This window comes from Palaemon carinicauda, chromosome 4 (genome assembly GCF_036898095.1).
Source record: "Palaemon carinicauda isolate YSFRI2023 chromosome 4, ASM3689809v2, whole genome shotgun sequence".
Lineage (NCBI taxonomy): Eukaryota > Metazoa > Arthropoda > Malacostraca > Decapoda > Palaemonidae > Palaemon > Palaemon carinicauda.
Window position 1 is genome coordinate 81483096 of NC_090728.1, and position 18414 is coordinate 81501509.

At 45.1% G+C, this 18414-nt stretch overlaps 1 protein-coding gene across 2 annotated transcripts in view; it reads left to right on the forward strand.

Annotated features, from left to right (window-relative positions):
- Positions 1-18414, forward strand: part of LOC137640031 (activating signal cointegrator 1 complex subunit 3-like) — a 410828-nt gene that overhangs the window by 120105 nt on the left and 272309 nt on the right. For both annotated transcript variants that reach the window (XM_068372399.1, XM_068372400.1), the window contains exons 2-5: positions 6032-6124; positions 6783-7180; positions 7532-7624; positions 16339-16479. In XM_068372399.1, the coding sequence (XP_068228500.1) occupies positions 6079-6124; positions 6783-7180; positions 7532-7624; positions 16339-16479 (678 nt within the window). In that variant the 5' untranslated portion in view covers positions 6032-6078. The remainder of the gene's footprint in view (positions 1-6031; positions 6125-6782; positions 7181-7531; positions 7625-16338; positions 16480-18414) is intronic.

Below are 18414 nucleotides of genomic sequence, written 5' to 3' on the forward strand. Positions count from 1 at the left end.
AAGCAAGTCTACGGCTTATGCTTCCTTCCGGGGGAACTTCTCCCTGGGAGTATGCTGGGCTCCGGGAGAAAACTTGCCCTCCTTCGGGAGAACTTCTCTCTCGTCCGCGAGAGAGATTATTACGCCTATGCTTTTTTCCCATAGTTCTGGGAGAAAGTTTGCCTTAGGCGATGTCCTTCTTCAGGAGGACTTCTCCCTCGTTCGCGAGAGAGAAATTATTAAACCTACGCTTTTCCCCATAGAGAGGGGAGGAATCTTGCCTTTGGCAATCCTTCCTTCGGGAAAACTTTTCCCTCGTTGAGAGAGAAGAGTTAATACGCCTACGCTCTTCCCCATAGGGCAGGGAGAAAGCTTGTTTTAGGAGATCTCCGTAGGGAGAACCTTCCTACCTTCATGAGAGAAACTTGTAGGAGTTTACTGATCTACGCTCCTCCCCCTTACGCCTTTTGGTTCTCCTCCAGGGGCGGAGCGAGAGCCTTGTATCAAGCGACATTCTCCTTCGTGAGAACAAATCTACCCTGCGGAGGAGTTACTTTCATCTCTGACGTTCTCCCCCTCGTGCTGGTAGGAGACGTCTTTTTGATCCTACTGGTTCCCCTCACGTTGACCCCTCGGGGTCTCGTGATGATCACCCTTTCGCCGGGCGTGATCGGGAGCCTTTAAACTTTCGTCATGTTTATCCTACGGGTTCTCATGACCTTAGGAGTCCTTCGGGCCTCTGTCGCGTTGGACTTTCGAGTTCACACGACTTGGAACTTTCGAGTTTCAGTTTTGCGAGTAGTCGGGCTCTGGTAACAATAAGCAGGTGTCTGTGCATGGGGGCGCAATTAGCGCTATGCACGCGATCATCGCCATTAAGAGTTTACTCATATGACAGAGCCTTCCGACTCTCGTCAGCGGTCTTCGCCATTACCTCCAGACACTCCGACTTCTACCATTCTTCCCCTTTCGATAAGAGAGATACGAGGGGTAAGATGTAAGGTTTGTCTGCTACTCGCGTCTCCACTTTTTCCTGTAACACGCGTGGAATTATCGCAACCTGATGATTCCTCGTGAGGGCTGCCGTCGAGGGACTTGGAATTCTCCTATTTAAGGACTCTAAGAACTGTTATATCTCATACCTCGGCGATTTGCATCTGTCTCCTTGACCCGTTGACTCTCCAGCCTTAGACAGGCTATGATTTGACAGTCTGGGGTTCGAGTCTCGTCCAGACTCGTTAGAGCCTTCAGTGCCAACAACCTTACCATCCTTGTAAGCTAAGGTTGTGGGGAGCCTATAGTTCTATCTGCTGAGTCTTCAGCAGCCACTGCCTGACCTTCCTTGGTCCTAGCTGGTCTGGAGAGGAGGCTTGGTCGTTGACCATATATGGTCAGTCTCTAGGACATTGTCCTAACGGCTAGTGCAATGTCACTGTCCCTCGCCTCTGCCTTTCTTGAGCGACCTTTAAACCTGGTCTGTTCTCCGAGTTCAGAGACGTCAACCTTCTCCTCTGATCTTAGATCCCTTCACGGCGAGGCTCTCACCAAGCTAATACTCGAAGAGACACTCAACTCTTCCAGGCTCTTCTCAGTCACAGAAGCCTCGGCAAGGGAAGCGACTTCAATGTCCCTTCTGGCTTACACATGGTCTGATACAGTCAGCTACCTTGCGAGCCGTGAGGACTTATCAAACCAAACTCTAGGCAGACCCTACAAGAAGCCCTAACAGCTGGGGCTAAGACAATAGACTTCTTAACCGCTACAACAGCGACTATGTGAAGCAATTGGATCCTCAAAAGGAAGGATTAGTGGTTCCCAAACTTGCTTTTGTTCCTCAGTGAGGAATACTTCTCTCAGTCTCGGCGATTAAGGGCTATTGCGCAGCCTTGAGCCTCATCTGTAGACGGAGAAGGGGTTGACCTCTCCGCCTCAGAAGTGATCTTGCCCCCACTTGAGATTAGACCATCTCATTGAGACGTGTCTTACGTTCGCTGAAGGGTCTGCCCTATGTGCCCTTAAGGGCCTCAGACTACTCTCTGAACCTTAAGACTGTCTTCCTCGTACCTCTGTCCTCCACTAAAAGGGTCAGTGAGCTACATGGTCTCTTACGCCACCCATTCTAAGAGATGGGGGGGGGGGGGGGTGCGCAAGTGTCTCGCAACTTCGTACCAGGCTTGGTGGCTAGACTCATAATCCTTCATCTACCGATGGGAGATTTGGAGAATATCCACTCTCAATAGGTAACACAGGATGCAGTCCAGTCGTTACTATGCCCAGTCAGGGCGTCAAAGAAACATCTGAGGCGCACCAGACTTTTCAGACCACGTCTCTGTCATCTCTTCCTTGTTCCAACAGGGTAAACAAGAGAATCTCTCACAACACCATCTCTTTCTAACTTAAGAAAGTTATTGCGAGGTCTTTTCACGGAGACCCAGAGGCAGCACAACCCAGAGCCCGTCAAGTTAGGGGAGTGCCTGCATCTCTGGCGTTCAAGAAATTTTTCTCAGTCTCCCAAGTCTTAAGTGTTGGGGTCTGGAAACGCCAATCTACATTCACTGCTCACTATTTGAGCGACGTGACACAGGTCTCTAGACACCCGTTTTATAGGGCCTATTGTGACAGGTCAGCAGATGCTGTTACTACCTTACGCCCTTTCAGGGGACAGTAACCATTGGTTGAGTATTCTGGGTTACACTAGGTTTTAAGAAGGACATTCTTCGATCTTCTTTGTCTCCTTCTCCCCCACATCTGGGGATCCTAGCCTGTATCCAGTTTCAGCTGGACTCGCCAATGGAAATAAGGTACGATACTCATCTGATTCCTCTCACAGAGTATAAGTTATACTCGTGGTCACCAGGTTTCCCCTTGGCAAGGTCGGGGGAATCCTAAGTTTGAAGGGATCCGAGTCGAATGTTCCGAATGTTCCTGACCCACTTCATCCTGAAACATTTGTTTCCATGAAGTTGCAAACCTTTAGTCGTACTGAGATTCTGGGGATCTACAAAGAAAGAAGATAACGGAAGATTGTTGCTTCAAAAGAGTTTAGTCTGAGGACTATCTTCCCTAAAGCTAGGGAACTCCTTGGCCACCCTAGCCTCAAGACTAAGTCACCTATAGTAAAGAATGAGGGTTTGTATTTAGTGTAGTAACAAATGACAAACTTATAACAGAGTTTGTATTTTCCCCAACATACAAACCCGAAATCTTTACTCAAATTTTCCTTCCATCACCGCCCCCTAGGATAGTCCTAACTAGAATCTGATTGAAGGTAAAAAGCAGCTACCGACCAGCGGTCCCCCACCACTGACAGGTGGGTAATTACCTGTCCGGTCATTAACGACCTTGTTAAGGTTTTTCTGCTGTATTTTCCAGCTCGCGCTAGAATATCTCCTATAGTAAAGAATTCGGGTTTGTATGTTAGGAAAAATACAAACTCTGTTATAAGTTTGTCATTTCTTCCTCGCTGGAACTTTCCCTACTCCTACAAAGTTATGAACTTACCTTCCCTCAGTCGGAAGTGAGACATCCTCCATGGAACGTGGTTCGAGTTCTCAGGTCTCTTAAGAGACCTCCCTATGAACCATTACGCCCCGCTTCAGATCGCCACCTAACTTGGAAGACGGTGTTCCTACTAGCTTTGGCCTCGGCCAAGCGAGTCAGTGAACTTCATGGTCTCTCATATGACATCGCCCATTCAAGGGGATGGGGGGAGGTAACGTTCAAATTCGTCCCTTTATTTTATTACTAAGACTCAAAATCTGGGGGTGCCGGACCCTCGGTTCGACTCCTTCCAGATTTCGAGTCTTCGCTCTGTAACAGATGACCCAGACCATCTCCTACTGTGCCCAGTAAGGAGTCTGAGGCTATATCTCAAAAGAACGGCTGCAGTCCGTCCCCAGGTGCAAGCATTGTTTGTTAGCACTGGGAGGAATAAGAAGAGGGTCACCAAGAACACCATCTCGGCATGGATTTGTAGGGTGATCCATCTGTCCCTGAATCCAGGCCCTCCTCCGTCACATCGCCCTAGACCCCATGATGTCAGGGGCGTAGCTACGTCCCTGGCCTTCAAGAAGAATTTCTCAGTGACGCAGGTTCTTCAAGGCGGGGTGTGGAAGCGTCAGACGACCTTCACAGCCCACTACATGCAAGATGTGACCCACAGGAGGCTCGATACGTTTTCTATCGGCCCTGTGGTGGCTGCACAACAGCTGGTTTAAAACCTCAGGCTCCTTAGTGGACAAATAGCAGAAGGTTGAGGGCATTGTTACCCGGTCTTAGTCTGCATGAATGAAAAGGTTTGTCTGGCCCTTATTCTATTCTTCATCTTCCCCTCTCTTGGGGAAAGCAGCATCCTGGGTTCTCTGCACAGCTGACCTCAAACCACTGCAGGTAAACCATGTTTCCTTGTGTTCCTAGTATTAATATTAATACTGTTATGTCCCCATACCCTGATGATGTGGCATTGGGAGAGTCCTAGCCTAAAGTTTCCATCTAAAGAACTACAGGTCAACTTCCTAGGATGAGTCACACTTCATTATACCTTCACACACAGCTTGCGTAGGCAGCAGTCCTTGCGTAGCAAGGTTCTAGCGAGGTGCTGACACACTCATATAACAAGTCCCCGGGTAAAGCCAAAAGCCAGTACTGGCAGGGACTTTCCACTCTTCCTAATGGGTGAGTCACCCCTATTAAATAGCTTGGTTTGTATGTCAGTTACGGAACAAATGACAAATTTGTAGACAAATTGTATTTTTTCTAACTATACAAACCTTAGCTATTCAAATCAAACTTGCCCGCCAGCCCTATCCCCCTTGAAGTCCTACCTCCAAGCAAAGTGAGCTTAAGCACAGGTGTGTGTGAGGAAGGAGGGGGGGTGTGTGTGTGTGTTAGCAGGCTACCCTCCCTACCCCCCGCTAACTAGCGGTGGGGTAGTAAACCCTTGTTAAAATTCTAATGGCTCGTCATATCAGCTACGCTGAAAGTAATAACCCCTATTAAATTGCTAAGGTTTGTATAGTTAGGAAAAATACAAATTATCTACGAATTTGTCATTTTTGGAAGGGAACACAGCGTTACGACCTTTCTTATGATAAGCTGGTTTATAGGAATGGGTACTTTGGAAGCAAGCGCAGGGTTACCAGCACCATTTCAAACAGTCCAGCCTGAAGATGAGTTACGATACTTCTCGAAACTTGTCGCTGTATACTGTACTTTACTTACTTTCTGTACTCATTTTGTAGACTGCATTGTGCCCAGTTTTGACCCACATTGGATTTACCTTACCCATGATGAAGGATGAATTCTGCCCTGTTACTGGCGAAGTGCAGCTATGCTGAAAAGAAAATCATCAGATCTGTTAAGAGAGAAAACAAAAGCAATGCTACCGAGGCAGCGATCATATTCAAAGAAGTAATCTGAAGTTACAATTACCCGTTAATAATGTCTAGGTCGTGGGTCATTACTAAAATGGGTTGGGGGTGTGACGATTCGTCCCCTTTACTTTATCCTTCAATAAGCCACTTGTGCGCTTGGGCTACTGGTGGCCCATGACATTTACCATCCCTTATTCGGAATGAGAAATTGCAGATGGTGATTTGCCCCTTTTGTGGTGTTGGTTCTTTATCTGCATTAGGAAAAGCTACATATTCATGATGTTTAGTATAAAATATACTGATGCACAATGTAGAACCGAAATATTGCAAGAAAAAGCTAAAATTTTAGTACATAGTATATAGATAAGGGTAAAAAGGGAAATGAGCAAATTTAGTTCATCATTACAGTCTACTTTGCATAAATTATTGTTTCTCTTACTTTTTATTACTACACATATCCCATGTCGTATTTTGAAATTAGGTTTTATAGGATAAGTACTAACAGGATATTAGAAATCTGAGAGTATGGTGAAAACTTAAGGTAATGATCAGGCTACTACATCAAATTGCAGACGACTTAAGGTCTATTCAACTGAGACTAGTCTCTAGCTATTGACTACTTGAAATTATGTTATTAATAGAAAGCCATGAGACTCTTTTAACAAGATATGTTTTTCCAGATTTGAATGCGAATCGTCCCACAAGCCACAGGAGGTGGTCTTCAGGTATGGCCTCATACCAGGAAACCGATTTTTTAATCAGAAAGGAGAGAGGTAAGTACAGTTTATATTTTGTAGGGTGTGCTTCTTGGAATCAATTAAGTTCGTCCTCTCCATTATCAGTAATTCCTTTTAACTTCCCTGTCTGAGTACCAACATTCCAGGATCTTTGCTAATATCTTCCATTCCTTCATTCACTTCTTTAACTATTTCTATATCATTGCAAAACATGATTGAGTTGGAAAGGCAAATAGAGAGAATATTTCTGGTAAAGTGTCTTCTCCCTTACTGAAATTATGAGTGTTTTTATAAAATAATTATTGTTTAATCAAAATCACTAAAGAGAAAATCCACTAAAGTGTGTTAAAATCATTTAAGAATACAGTATATCCTAAAACATAAATTAAAAATTGAACTGCTTATCTGTTTAGCGACAAATGTCAGTTGGGCGAGTTAGTCTTATTAAACCCAATCTCACGTAGGTAGGTTACTGGCATAGTCATAGTTCTTACAGGCACGATGGAGAAATTCTGTTTTATTTTTTTTTTGTTAGCTAGCTAGCATTAAGTGAATTACAGGGCTCTCTTGGCAAGTCTGAAATAGATTTTTATAGAGAATTGTTATCAATCTAAGTACCAAAATGAATAATCTTGAAAAAAACATTAATATATTTTCAATAGGTTCTTTTATGGTGTTATATATTTTTTTCCAGGGGTTGGTCCACTTAGTTTTACTGATTTCCTTCGAGCCTACGGAAATGTCAGACTGCGAAGCAATTACAACACCAGTGACAACATTGATATTGCCAATTTATTGGCAATTAAAAGAGAGGAGAAAATCCACGAGGAAAGGAAGAGCTCGCTAACATGGCCGTACATCAAGGCGGGAGTGGAAAAACTTGGTGAAAAGCATAACCTGGATATGGAGTGCTACCTCAGAGAAATTTGGGACGTGGCGCATTTGGTGGCACCTGAGCTGGATACACGAGAAGAGGCCGCCGTGCATCTCTTCCAGATGTCTCATAATAATGCGGTTTTAAGCGACAAGCAAAACATGAAACTGAAACACATGTTTGGCAATGTTAAACCTCAAATTGAGAGAGCCCATAGGGTGAGTATTCTTTTTGTCTGTCATTTCAATATATGGTAGTATTCTGGGTTTAAGAGTTTAATTTTGTTCTGGGAGCAAGCTTGCAACATAAAATGCATGTATTCTAAAATTATTTGTCCCATAAGAAATAAAGGAAATTCATTTTGTGCTCCACAAGTCCATAGAGACATTATTTTTAGAGGTTTTGCAGGATGGAATCAAATGTAATACCTGCGTTTAAAGTGGACCAACTGTGATTGGTATATGTAGAAAAAGGCAGGGAGTTGTATCTTAGTAAAACAATGTCTTTAAGATTTTATCAACTATTCATTCATGTGTTCTGCCTCGCATTGATATTCTTTGGATTTTCAGGCTGTGAGAAAAATTGCTGATTTAGTAAGCGAGGAAGAGTTACACACCCTTCTGGCCAAAGAAGAGCTTCCCATGTTTGGTGCAAATATAAAGGTAGTACATTGTCTCTTAAATTCATCCAATTGTTTGCATAAATAGATTTCGATTGAAAGACCAACTTTGGTGGTAATGGAATAGGTACCCTTTGATATTGGACCACCTATCTGTGGTGAGAGTTTGTCATATTTTTAGTTAACTGGTGCAGATTTTTCCACTTTGAACTATCTGATATTATGAATAGGAAATGATACCACAGCTAATATTAGGGCTGGTTTACAGTGTGACATTGTAGGATCTCTAGGATTAGAAAATGGCTGGATCTAAGAGGTAGCAGCGCAAAGTTGTTCCTATGGGAAAACAAACCTTTCATGCTTTGAATAGGAGTAAATATCTTAAAATTCATGCCTATAGGTGTAAAGGATACCATTTTATCTTAATTGTATCCAGATTAAGTACAGCTTCCTAAGTTTTCTCAAGAATAATGTTTTTTTTTTCAATATTAATCTTACCCGATGATCATGTAGCTGTCAACTCCGTTGCCCGACAGAAATCTACGGTCGGGATACGCCAGCGATCGCTATCCAGGTGGGGGTGTACACAACAGCGCCATCTGTGAGTAGGTACTCAAGTACTTCTTGTCAACAAGAACTCAATTTTTCCTCTGTCGTGCCGCCGGCAAGACCTACTTGGATACGCTGTTGATTCTGGAGTTGTTGTTCACGATTTGGTGATGTATTTACTCTAGAGTTTAGCCTTCGCTATTCAGGAAGCTTTATCATTAGCTTAGCAAGCTTTTGGAATTAATTTGGATTAATTGTTAACGAACTTTGCTAGATTTTGGAATTCCCCCTTGACTACTTCTAAATTCAAGATGTCTGACCAGTCTCAAGTCCCTAAATACAGGCAGTGTAGTGTTAGGACTTGTGCTAGGCGTCTTCCGAAGGCCTCTTTAGATCCTCACACCGTTTGTTTCAATTGTAGGGGTAAAACCTGTCAATTGGAAGATCGATGTGGGGAATGCGCTGGGCTTTCGGAATTCGATTTTAACGAATTCCTCAAAAATGCACGTAGGTTAGAGAAGGAGAGAATCAGGAGGAGTTCTTCTCGCTCTGTGGATTTTTCCTCTCCCCATGCCCCTCAACCTTTTCCTTCCCCTGTGGTGGTGACTCCCGAACCTGCTACTAGTGCTCAGCCATCCATGGCGGATATGTTGCGTGCCATTCAGGCTCTAGGTGACCGAGTGGAGTCATTGGCTAATGACCGTAATCAGCTCTTGGCAGATGTCAGAGAGCTGAAAGCGAAAAGTGCAGTGGGAAGTGTTAGTGCTAGTGATGTGAAAAGTGTCAGTGTCATTGTTGCGCATGAGGGTACATCTGTGCGTGCCAGTCGTCCTCCCAGTCCGGGACCTCTTGCAAGCTCCCAAGCCCAGGGGAGAAGCAATGTCGAAGGACCAAAGGGTTCGGCAGGCCTTGATCGGCGCACGGATGTATCCTCAGTGGTTGCGGACGTATCTGTTCAAGATCGTCCCATCCACAAACAGACGAATGAGCCCTTACATTCCTCGTCTGTGGAAGAAGTTTCCAGGAGGAAACGATGGACCAAGGTCTCACGACCGCTCAAACGTAAGGTCCCTTCCGAGGGAGTCCAACGGCCCAGGTGTAGCCACTGGGTCAGTTCGGACTCGCTGCAGTCATCTGATGACTGCACACCTCCCGAGAGAGGTAGAGTGGTTCCACAACAGGCCTCTGCTCTGTCTGTTGTTGCTCCGACCACGGTAGACCCTAAGTGGTCCATGCTGCAGACTATGCAGTCTCAGCTTGCGGCATTCATGCAGGAGTATCATGCTGAGAAGGTTAACACTGCACCTGTTAACCTACAACCCGCCGAGGTTGTGCGCTCAGCAGATACTGCGGCTGCCTGCTCCCACACTCCACCTGTGAGAGCTCCACCACCGATGCGCAGTCCACCCTGCCAGACGCATGTTCTTGCTGCTGTAGAGCTGCCGGGTTCCAGCACTATGCGGCTTTCTCCACAACCCATGCAGCATGCGCCGCATACCATACAGCATGCTCCGCATACCATACAGCATGCTCCGCAACCCACCGCAGCCCCACCCACGCACCAGCACTCTGCTTTTGTTGTTGCCAGCTCGCAGACAGACCAGCAGCGGCATGATGTTGGATCCGCAGCTACGCATGCACCCGTTCTGCCGGATTCAGCCGTTCAGCTTTCTGCTCTGCCTTTGCCACTTCCTACTCAGCTTTCGGATGATGGAGTATCGGATGACGAAGCTGCACACTTGGATGAGCCACACTCTGACTTTGAAGGGCCCAAGTCTACGCCTCCCTCCTTAGACTTTCGTAAAGTCCTTGCCTTGTTCAGGGACTTGTATCCTGAGCAGTTTGTGTCTGCAACCCCTCGCTCTCCTCCCTCCGAGTTTGCTCTGGGCATGCAGTCTGCTGCGCCTGCCTTCACCAAGCTTGTTCTCGCACGATCTTCTAAGAGAGCTTTGAGGGTTATGGGAGAGTGGTTGCATTCCAAGAAGCAACTGGGAAAGACTGCATTTCTCTTTCCGCCTACCAAGCTTGCTTCCAAGTCGAGCGTCTGGTATGCCACGGGAGAGGAACCCGGCTTGGGAGTTCCTGCCTCTGCCCAGGGCGACTTCTCAAGTCTGGTTGACTCTCCCCGCAGGTTGGCTATGAGACGATCGAAGATCTGCTGGTCCTTTTCTGATATGGACCATCTGTTGAAGGGAGTCTTTCGTGCCTTCGAGATCTTCAACTTCCTCGATTGGTGTTTGGGAGCCTTAAGCAGGAAGACTTCCCCTTCAGATAGGGACTCTGCCATGCTGATCATGTCTAGCATGGACAAAGCCATTCGGGATGGGTCTGGTGAACTTGCGGCTTCGTACGTGTCGGGAGTGCTCAAGAAGAGAGAACATCTTTGCTCCTTCTTATCGGCTGGTATCACTCCTTGCCAGAAGTCAGAGTTGTTGTTTGCTCCTCTCTCCAAGTGTCTGTTTCCGGAGGAGCTGATTAAGGGGATGGCTGCCTCTCTTATCCAGAAGGATACCCATGATCTGATGGCATCTTCTGCACGTAAGGCTAAAACCTTACCTTCCGTGCCTAGACCCTTCCGCCCTGCAGCAGTAGACACTCCTGCAACTCGGTTCATCCCGCCCTTTCGTGGCAGAACCTCCAGCAGAGGAGGTACCCGTGCCGACAGTCACCGTGGCAAATCCAAGAAGGGTTCCAAGTCCGCAAAAGGCAAGTTCTGACTTTCTTCCTCTCCAGACAGCAGTGGGAGCCAGACTCAAGACCTTCTGGCAAGCTTGGGAGAGCAGAGGTGCAGACGCTCAGTCTGTGAAGTGGCTAAGGGAGGGATACAGAATTCCGTTCTGCCGCAGTCCCCCTCTAGCTACATCTCCCATCAACCTCTCTCCCAACTACAAGGAGAAGGACAAGAGGATAGCGTTGCAACAAGAGGTGTCGCTCTTGCTACAAAAGGAAGCGGTTGTCATAGTCCGGGACCATCAATCCCCGGGCTTCTACAACCGTCTCTTCCTGGTAGCGAAGAAGACAGGAGGTTGGAGACCGGTGCTGGACGTCAGTGCTCTCAATGCTTTTGTCACCAAGCAGACGTTCACGATGGAGACGACGAAGTCGGTCCTAGCAGCGGTCAGGCAGGAGGACTGGATGGTCTCGTTAGACCTGAAAGACGCGTACTTTCACGTCCCCATCCATCCAGACTCCCAACCTTTCCTAAGGTTCGTCTTTGGAAAGGTTGTGTACCAGTTCCAAGCCCTGTGCTTTGGCCTAAGCACGGCCCCTCTTGTGTTTACCAGACTGATGAGGAATATTGCGAAATTCCTTCACTTGGCAGACATCAGAGCCTCCCTCTATTTGGACGACTGGCTTTTAAGAGCTCCAACAAGTCGTCGCTGTCTGGAGAATCTCAGATGGACTATGGATCTGACCAAGGAACTGGGCCTCCTGGTCAATATAGAGAAGTCCCAGCTCGTCCCATCCCAGACCATTGTCTATCTAGGTATGGAGATTCAGAGTCGAGCTTTTCGGGCTTTTCCGTCGGCCCCAAGGATCAATCAAGCCCTAGAATGCATCCAGAGCATGCTGAGAAGGAACCGATGTTCAGTCAGGCAGTGGATGAGTCTAACAGGGACACTTTCATCGCTGGCCCAGTTCATCGAGTTAGGGAGACTCCACCTCCGCCCCCTTCAGTATCATCTAGCTGCTCACTGGGTAAAGGACACGACGCTAGAGGCGGTCTCAGTGCCTGTTTCCGAAGAGATGAGGTCTAGTCTAACGTGGTGGAAGAACAGCATTCTTCTCAAGGAAGGTCTACCTTTGGCTGTTCAGACCCCCGACCACCGTCTCTTCTCGGACGCATCGGACACGGGCTGGGGTGCGACACTGGACGGACAGGAATGCTCGGGCACATGGAATCAGGAGCAAAGGACACTTCACATCAATTGCAAGGAGTTGTTGGCGGTTCATCTGGCCTTGATAAACTTCAAGTCCCTCCAGCTAAACAAGGTGGTGGAGGTGAACTCCGACAACACCACAGCCTTGGCTTACATCTCCAAGCAGGGAGGGACTCATTCGAGGAAGTTGTTCGAGATCGCAAGGGACCTCCTCATTTGGTCAAACGATCGAAAGCTTTCGCTGGTAACGAGGTTCATTCAGGGCGATATGAATGTCATGGCAGATCGCCTCAGCCGGAAGGGTCAGGTCATCCCCACAGAGTGGACCCTTCACAAGAATGTTTGCAGCAGACTATGGGCCCTGTGGGGTCAGCCAACCATAGATCTATTCGCTACCTCGATGACCAGGAGGCTCCCAATTTATTGCTCACCGATTCCGGACCCAGCAGCAGTTCACATAGATGCCTTTCTTCTGGATTGGTCCCATCTAGACCTTTATGCATTCCAACCGTTCAAGATTGTCAACAGAGTACTGCAGAAGTTCGCCTCTCACGAAGGGACAAGGTTGACGTTGGTTGCTCCCCTCTGGCCCGCGAGAGAATGGTTCACCGAGGTACTGCAATGGCTAGTAGACGTTCCCAGGACTCTTCCTCTAAGAGTGGACCTTCTGCGTCAACCTCACGTAAAGAAGGTACACCCAAACCTCCACGCTCTTCGTCTGACTGCCTTCAGACTATCGAAAGACTCTCGAGAGCTAGAGGCTTTTCGAAGGAGGCAGCCAGAGCGATTGCCAGAGCAAGGAGGACATCCACTCTCAGAGTCTATCAGTCTAAATGGGAAGTCTTCCGAAGCTGGTGCAAGGCGAATGCAGTTTCCTCAACCAGTACCACTGTAACCCAGATTGCTGACTTCCTGTTACATCTAAGGAACGTAAGATCCCTATCAGCTCCTACGATCAAGGGTTACAGAAGTATGTTGGCAGCGGTATTCCGCCACAGAGGCTTGGATCTTTCCACCAACAAAGATCTACAGGACCTCCTTAGGTCTTTTGAGACCTCAAAGGAACGTCGGTTGTCCACTCCAGGCTGGAATCTAGACGTGGTTTTAAGGTTCCTAATGTCATCAAGATTTGAACCGCTCCAATCAGCCTCTTTTAAGGACCTCACATTAAAAACTCTTTTCCTCGTGTGCTTAGCAACAGCTAAAAGAGTAAGTGAGATCCACGCCTTCAGCAGGAACATAGGTTTTACTTCTGAAACGGCTACATGTTCCTTGCAGCTCGGTTTTTTGGCTAAAAGCGAGCTTCCTTCCCGTCCTTGGCCTAAGTCGTTCGAGATCCCAAGCCTGTCCAACTTGGTGGGGAACGAACTAGAGAGAGTACTTTGCCCAGTAAGAGCTCTTAGGTACTATTTAAGAAGGTCAAAGCCATTACGAGGACAATCAGAAGCTTTATGGTGTGCTATCAAGAAGCCTACTCTACCGATGTCTAAGAACGCAGTTTCTTACTACATCAGGCTTCTGATTAGAGAAGCACATTCTCATCTGAAGGAAGAAGACCTTGCTTTGCTGAAGGTAAGGACACATGAAGTGAGAGCTGTTGCTACTTCAGTGGCCTTCAAACAGAACCGTTCTCTGCAGAGTGTTATGGATGCAACCTATTGGAGAAGCAAGTCAGTGTTCACATCATTCTATCTCAAAGATGTCCAGTCTCTTTACGAGAACTGCTACACCCTGGGACCATTCGTAGCAGCGAGTGCAGTAGTAGGTGAGGGCTCAGCCACTACATTCCCATAATCCCATAACCTTTTTAATCTTTCTCTTGAATACTTTTTATTGTTGTTTTTTGGGTTGTACGGAAGGCTAAGAAGCCTTCCGCATCCTGGTTGATTTGGCGGGTGGTCAAATTCTTTCTTGAGAAGCGCCTAGGTTAGAGGTTGTGATGAGGTCCTTTAGTATGGGTTGCAGCCCTTTATACTTCAGCACCTAGGAGTCGTTCAGCATCCTAAGAGGACCGCTAGGCTCAGTAAGGAAGACGTACTTAAAAAAGGCAGAGTAATAGTTCAAGTCGACTTCCTTACCAGGTACTTATTTATTTTATGTTTGTTATTTTGAATAACTGATAAAATGAAATACGGGATACTTAGCTTCTTTGTTAACATGTATGCTGGTCTCCACCCACCACCCTGGGTGTGAATCAGCTACATGATCATCGGGTAAGATTAATATTGAAAAATGTTATTTTCATTAGTAAAATAAATTTTTGAATATACTTACCCGATGATCATGAATTTAAGAACCCGCCCTTCCTCCCCATAGAGAACCAGTGGACCGAGGAGAAAATTGAGTTCTTGTTGACAAGAAGTACTTGAGTACCTACTCACAGATGGCGCTGTTGTGTACACCCCCACCTGGATAGCGATCGCTGGCGTATCCCGACCGTAGATTTCTGTCGGGCAACGGAGTTGACAGCTACATGATCATCGGGTAAGTATATTCAAAAATTTATTTTACTAATGAAAATAACATTTTTTTTTGTCATTTGTTTGGAACTGTTGGGCATCCGGGTTCTGTTAAACTCGAATGATTGGTGATATCTGGGGTCACCAAAAGAAGACCTTGTGAGAGCCCAAAAGCTTACTCTGAAGCTGTAGGGAATTTAGATTTCTTGATAAATCTCAAGAAGTCTTTTGTAACTCCAAGTCAGTTTATGGAGGATGAAAGCGTGATTCCTGTCCAAGCTACCTTTTCTTTCCCAATAATTTAGGTCTTAAATGTATAGTCATTGTCAACACATCCTCAGCAAAAAAGAATGATTGACAGTAACAAATTCTAATTGTCAGGCTTTCTCCATTATGAGGCTCAATACTACACAGTATTTTCATAATTGGGTAGCTGAATCAGTAGAACTTCAAAAGTTCAAACTTGCAGCAAATGTTTTTAAGTTGAACAGGCTGACATAAGTCTTTTTATAGTTTATATATGACATATCTGTTTTGATGTTCCTGTTTTTAGAATAATTTATTATTAATTTTTTCTCATCGTTTATTTATTTCCTTATTTCCTTTCCTCACTGGACTATTTTCCCCTATTGGAGCCCTTGGGCTTATAACATCTTGCTTTTCCAACTAGGGTTGTAGCTTGGCTAATGATAATGATAATAATTACCGTATATGTTAAATCAGGGTGCCACTATACTGGTGATTACTACCCATATGGCTAAAGGGGACCGCTTAGTTGATGTATTTTGGAAGGGTAGAATTATTGTAGTTTTAAAAAAGTCAGTTGAATCTCTTTCTTAGAAGGAGTAGCAAATGAACCTTGGTAAGCATTGAAATAGAAAAATATGTTGTATGATAATACAAAATTTAATAGAGAACTGCAATGTTTTTGGGTGTAGATCTTCTGTTATGTTATATGATAATGCAACATTGAATTGAAAATTCCAATGTTTTCCGATATAGAACGTCTTATACAACTCTTGTATTGTTTATTCATTGTTTTTTCATGCATATCATCCATGTCTTGATATTGCTATAGCAATAATCATTTGATTCTTCGTGTAATTAATATGTTATTCAGTCAAATTAGGAAAAGATTAAGCAACACTTGAAAGTATAAGAATTTTTCCCAGAGATGGTCAGACAGGCTTTAGTTTCAAACTGTAAGGTGAGCCTCTGTAAGAGTCTGGGATGCATCCACCATTTTTAGAACCTCTTTCTTTTGAAGTTAATAATTTTGACAATATTCGCTGTATGATAATTTTTGTGTTTCCCCATTTATAGCATTTAATAGCTTGTACAGCATCTCACTAATAATTTGTGTAGGATTTTTGATGCATGCATATTCATAAGTTTTTTGAGGATTTTATTTTCAACGGACTTGTATCTAGTAAATGTTAATCCTAATTCATAGTAATCTAGTTTAAGAGCATTATTGATCATTTTTTGCTTCAGCGATTTGAAATGGAGAATTTTGTTTGTTTAGCAGAGCTAAAAGTCAAAGAGGGCTAACAACTCGAGTTAAGGCAGCAAGCCTTAGTTTAGAGTTTATATGTTAATTATGAAATAGAACAGATTGAGGTTTGTTTGTTAGAAAGTATAATGAATTGAAAATCTTTTGGGTATAATGTATAACTACTACGTAATTTCTCACATATTTGATATATCATTCTGTGTATCAATGGTAACTATAATTAAACCCTATTTATCATACGTTCCTTAAAATAAATGTTCTATGGCTAGTCATACTAGAATAGGTCAATTACTTTGTTAAGGATTAAAAAAACTTTTAGTGACATTTTTATGATACTATGTATTATTTCTTGCAGGTGGGTCCCAAGATTCCTCCAGATAACTATTTGATTTTAAACAAATTACCAAATCTGAGAAGAAAAAAACCAGTGGCAGAAGCGCCACAGAAATATAGTGATTTTAAACCTGAAATTGTGGAGAAGCAAGTTAAAGAGAAGGTAATATTTTACTGATCAAAATATTATTAAAGTTTTGATGCTAAACATTTGTTGGTTCCTACTCGGGTACAAACCTTTGGCCATTAATAGGAATGGAAACTCGGCTCTTAAATATTATAACGAGGTATGAGTAGTTACTGGCAGGTGGCGGGGAATGTCCACCCGCCAGTACACGGGGAAGCCACTTTTGACTTTACTTGGCTGGTTTAATCTTTGTTTCTTTTTCTATACTCTTTTTCTCTTTGCAGTGTTTGATTGCTTTTTGTGGAATGGAGAAACAACATGCTAGCATGAGACCTTACCCTGGAGTTGCTGGCCAAAAGCGTGTCACCTTCATGAGTAGGAGCAATTTTGACCCCATTCTTTGTGACCTGACAGGGGACGTGACTGCTCACAGTCTTCCCCCTGTAAGGAGTGTAATGATGATTGTTGCTGCATTGGGGGGAGGAGGAGGCAAAGTGTGACTCTTCTTTTGGGGTCTTCCTCAAGGCCGAAAAGGTCCGCTAGTTCTCTTCTTTCACCTTTAGGTAATCTTCCACTTGAACCTTCTCTCTTTCCTCTCCTTGGCATTAGTGAAGAATGCAGGAATTCTAGTTAAATTCTTAGCCTAGTTACCTAGCGATAGTAGGATCAGGTGGTGGAAAACATTGAGGCTTGGGAGTCATTGGTAGGTTGTGAGATATCTAACCTAAATGACGTTGAACTAGCAAACTCTCCAGCTTCCAAATACTCTTGGAATGCATTTGGTTTGTATTGTCGTGGGTTAAACCCTGTATTAAAGGATTAATTTTGTGGTTGTGTAGGAACAAATAAATTTTTTCCATTTTTTTTTCTTAGTATCCAAATCTGACCAATTTTATATCATACCCTATCTCTCATCCTCCTCTGGTCCCATGACCCAAGGGAGACATGAAAGGCTTCATAGCTAATACAGTGGTAACACGTTCACCTAGCATCTATATGGCAGCAGATCGATCCCAGCCCGTTGAGTTTGAGCTGTTTACGGGGGAGGATACTGATGTGATTGGGCACTACAATTAGGTGTTGGGCTTGCCCTGCTAATGCTCAGATGCGCACCTTTTCAGATGATACTGGAACTGAATCCAGACCCCTTTACCTTTTACGTTTGATAATTATACCCCACCAATAATGTCCCTCTGGTCCTAGAGTCCAAGAGAGAAGTGAATGGCTTTACGTCAAGAGGAAGGGTTGTACTCCACCATTCCTATTTTCCAACAGTCAACTACTTTTAAGTTTCAAGACGGCTTATGACTTAAGGAAAAGTTACAACCTGTATTAAGACACACAACACTGGTACTGGCAGAGGGATTGCCGGCGAGCCGGCAGCCAACCGACAGCGTTATACCGATACTGTCAGCATTTGATGAGACAAGTAGGATGTCGTAGACACTGACGGCAAGTGCCGGTAGACTGGCATTGAGAGAGAGAGGGAAAGACTAGGAGGGAAAGGGGGGAAGGTAACTCAGTACCCAACCCCCTCTACCTCCAGAAGAAGTGTTCAAATGAAAGGGAGGGTCTGACCTTTCATCCGGCGGCAAGAGGCCGGTCGACGGCTATGTTGCCAATGGCGGCCCAAGGGAGGGCCGAAGAACACTCAAGAGGGAAGGTCCCCCGCTGGCAGACCGACCGACAATAGCTATCCCATAGTTCGACTATATGCGGGAAGCGTAGCAGTACGGACTAACCAACAAGGGGACCAGGCCATATCTACAATCCGCCGGCACATGGCGGAGTTGTAGAACGGTGGACAGGGGTGTGATGGCTAGCCAACACAAAGGGATAGAGTGGGGAGGGGGAAGAGGGTCCTGAGGGGGAGTGTAAGGGGGAACGAAGTCCCCACCTGCACACCCATGGGTAGGGGATTCTGTTCAGGGCTAGCCTGTCTAGATAGGAAGAGTCCATTCTCCAGCCTAG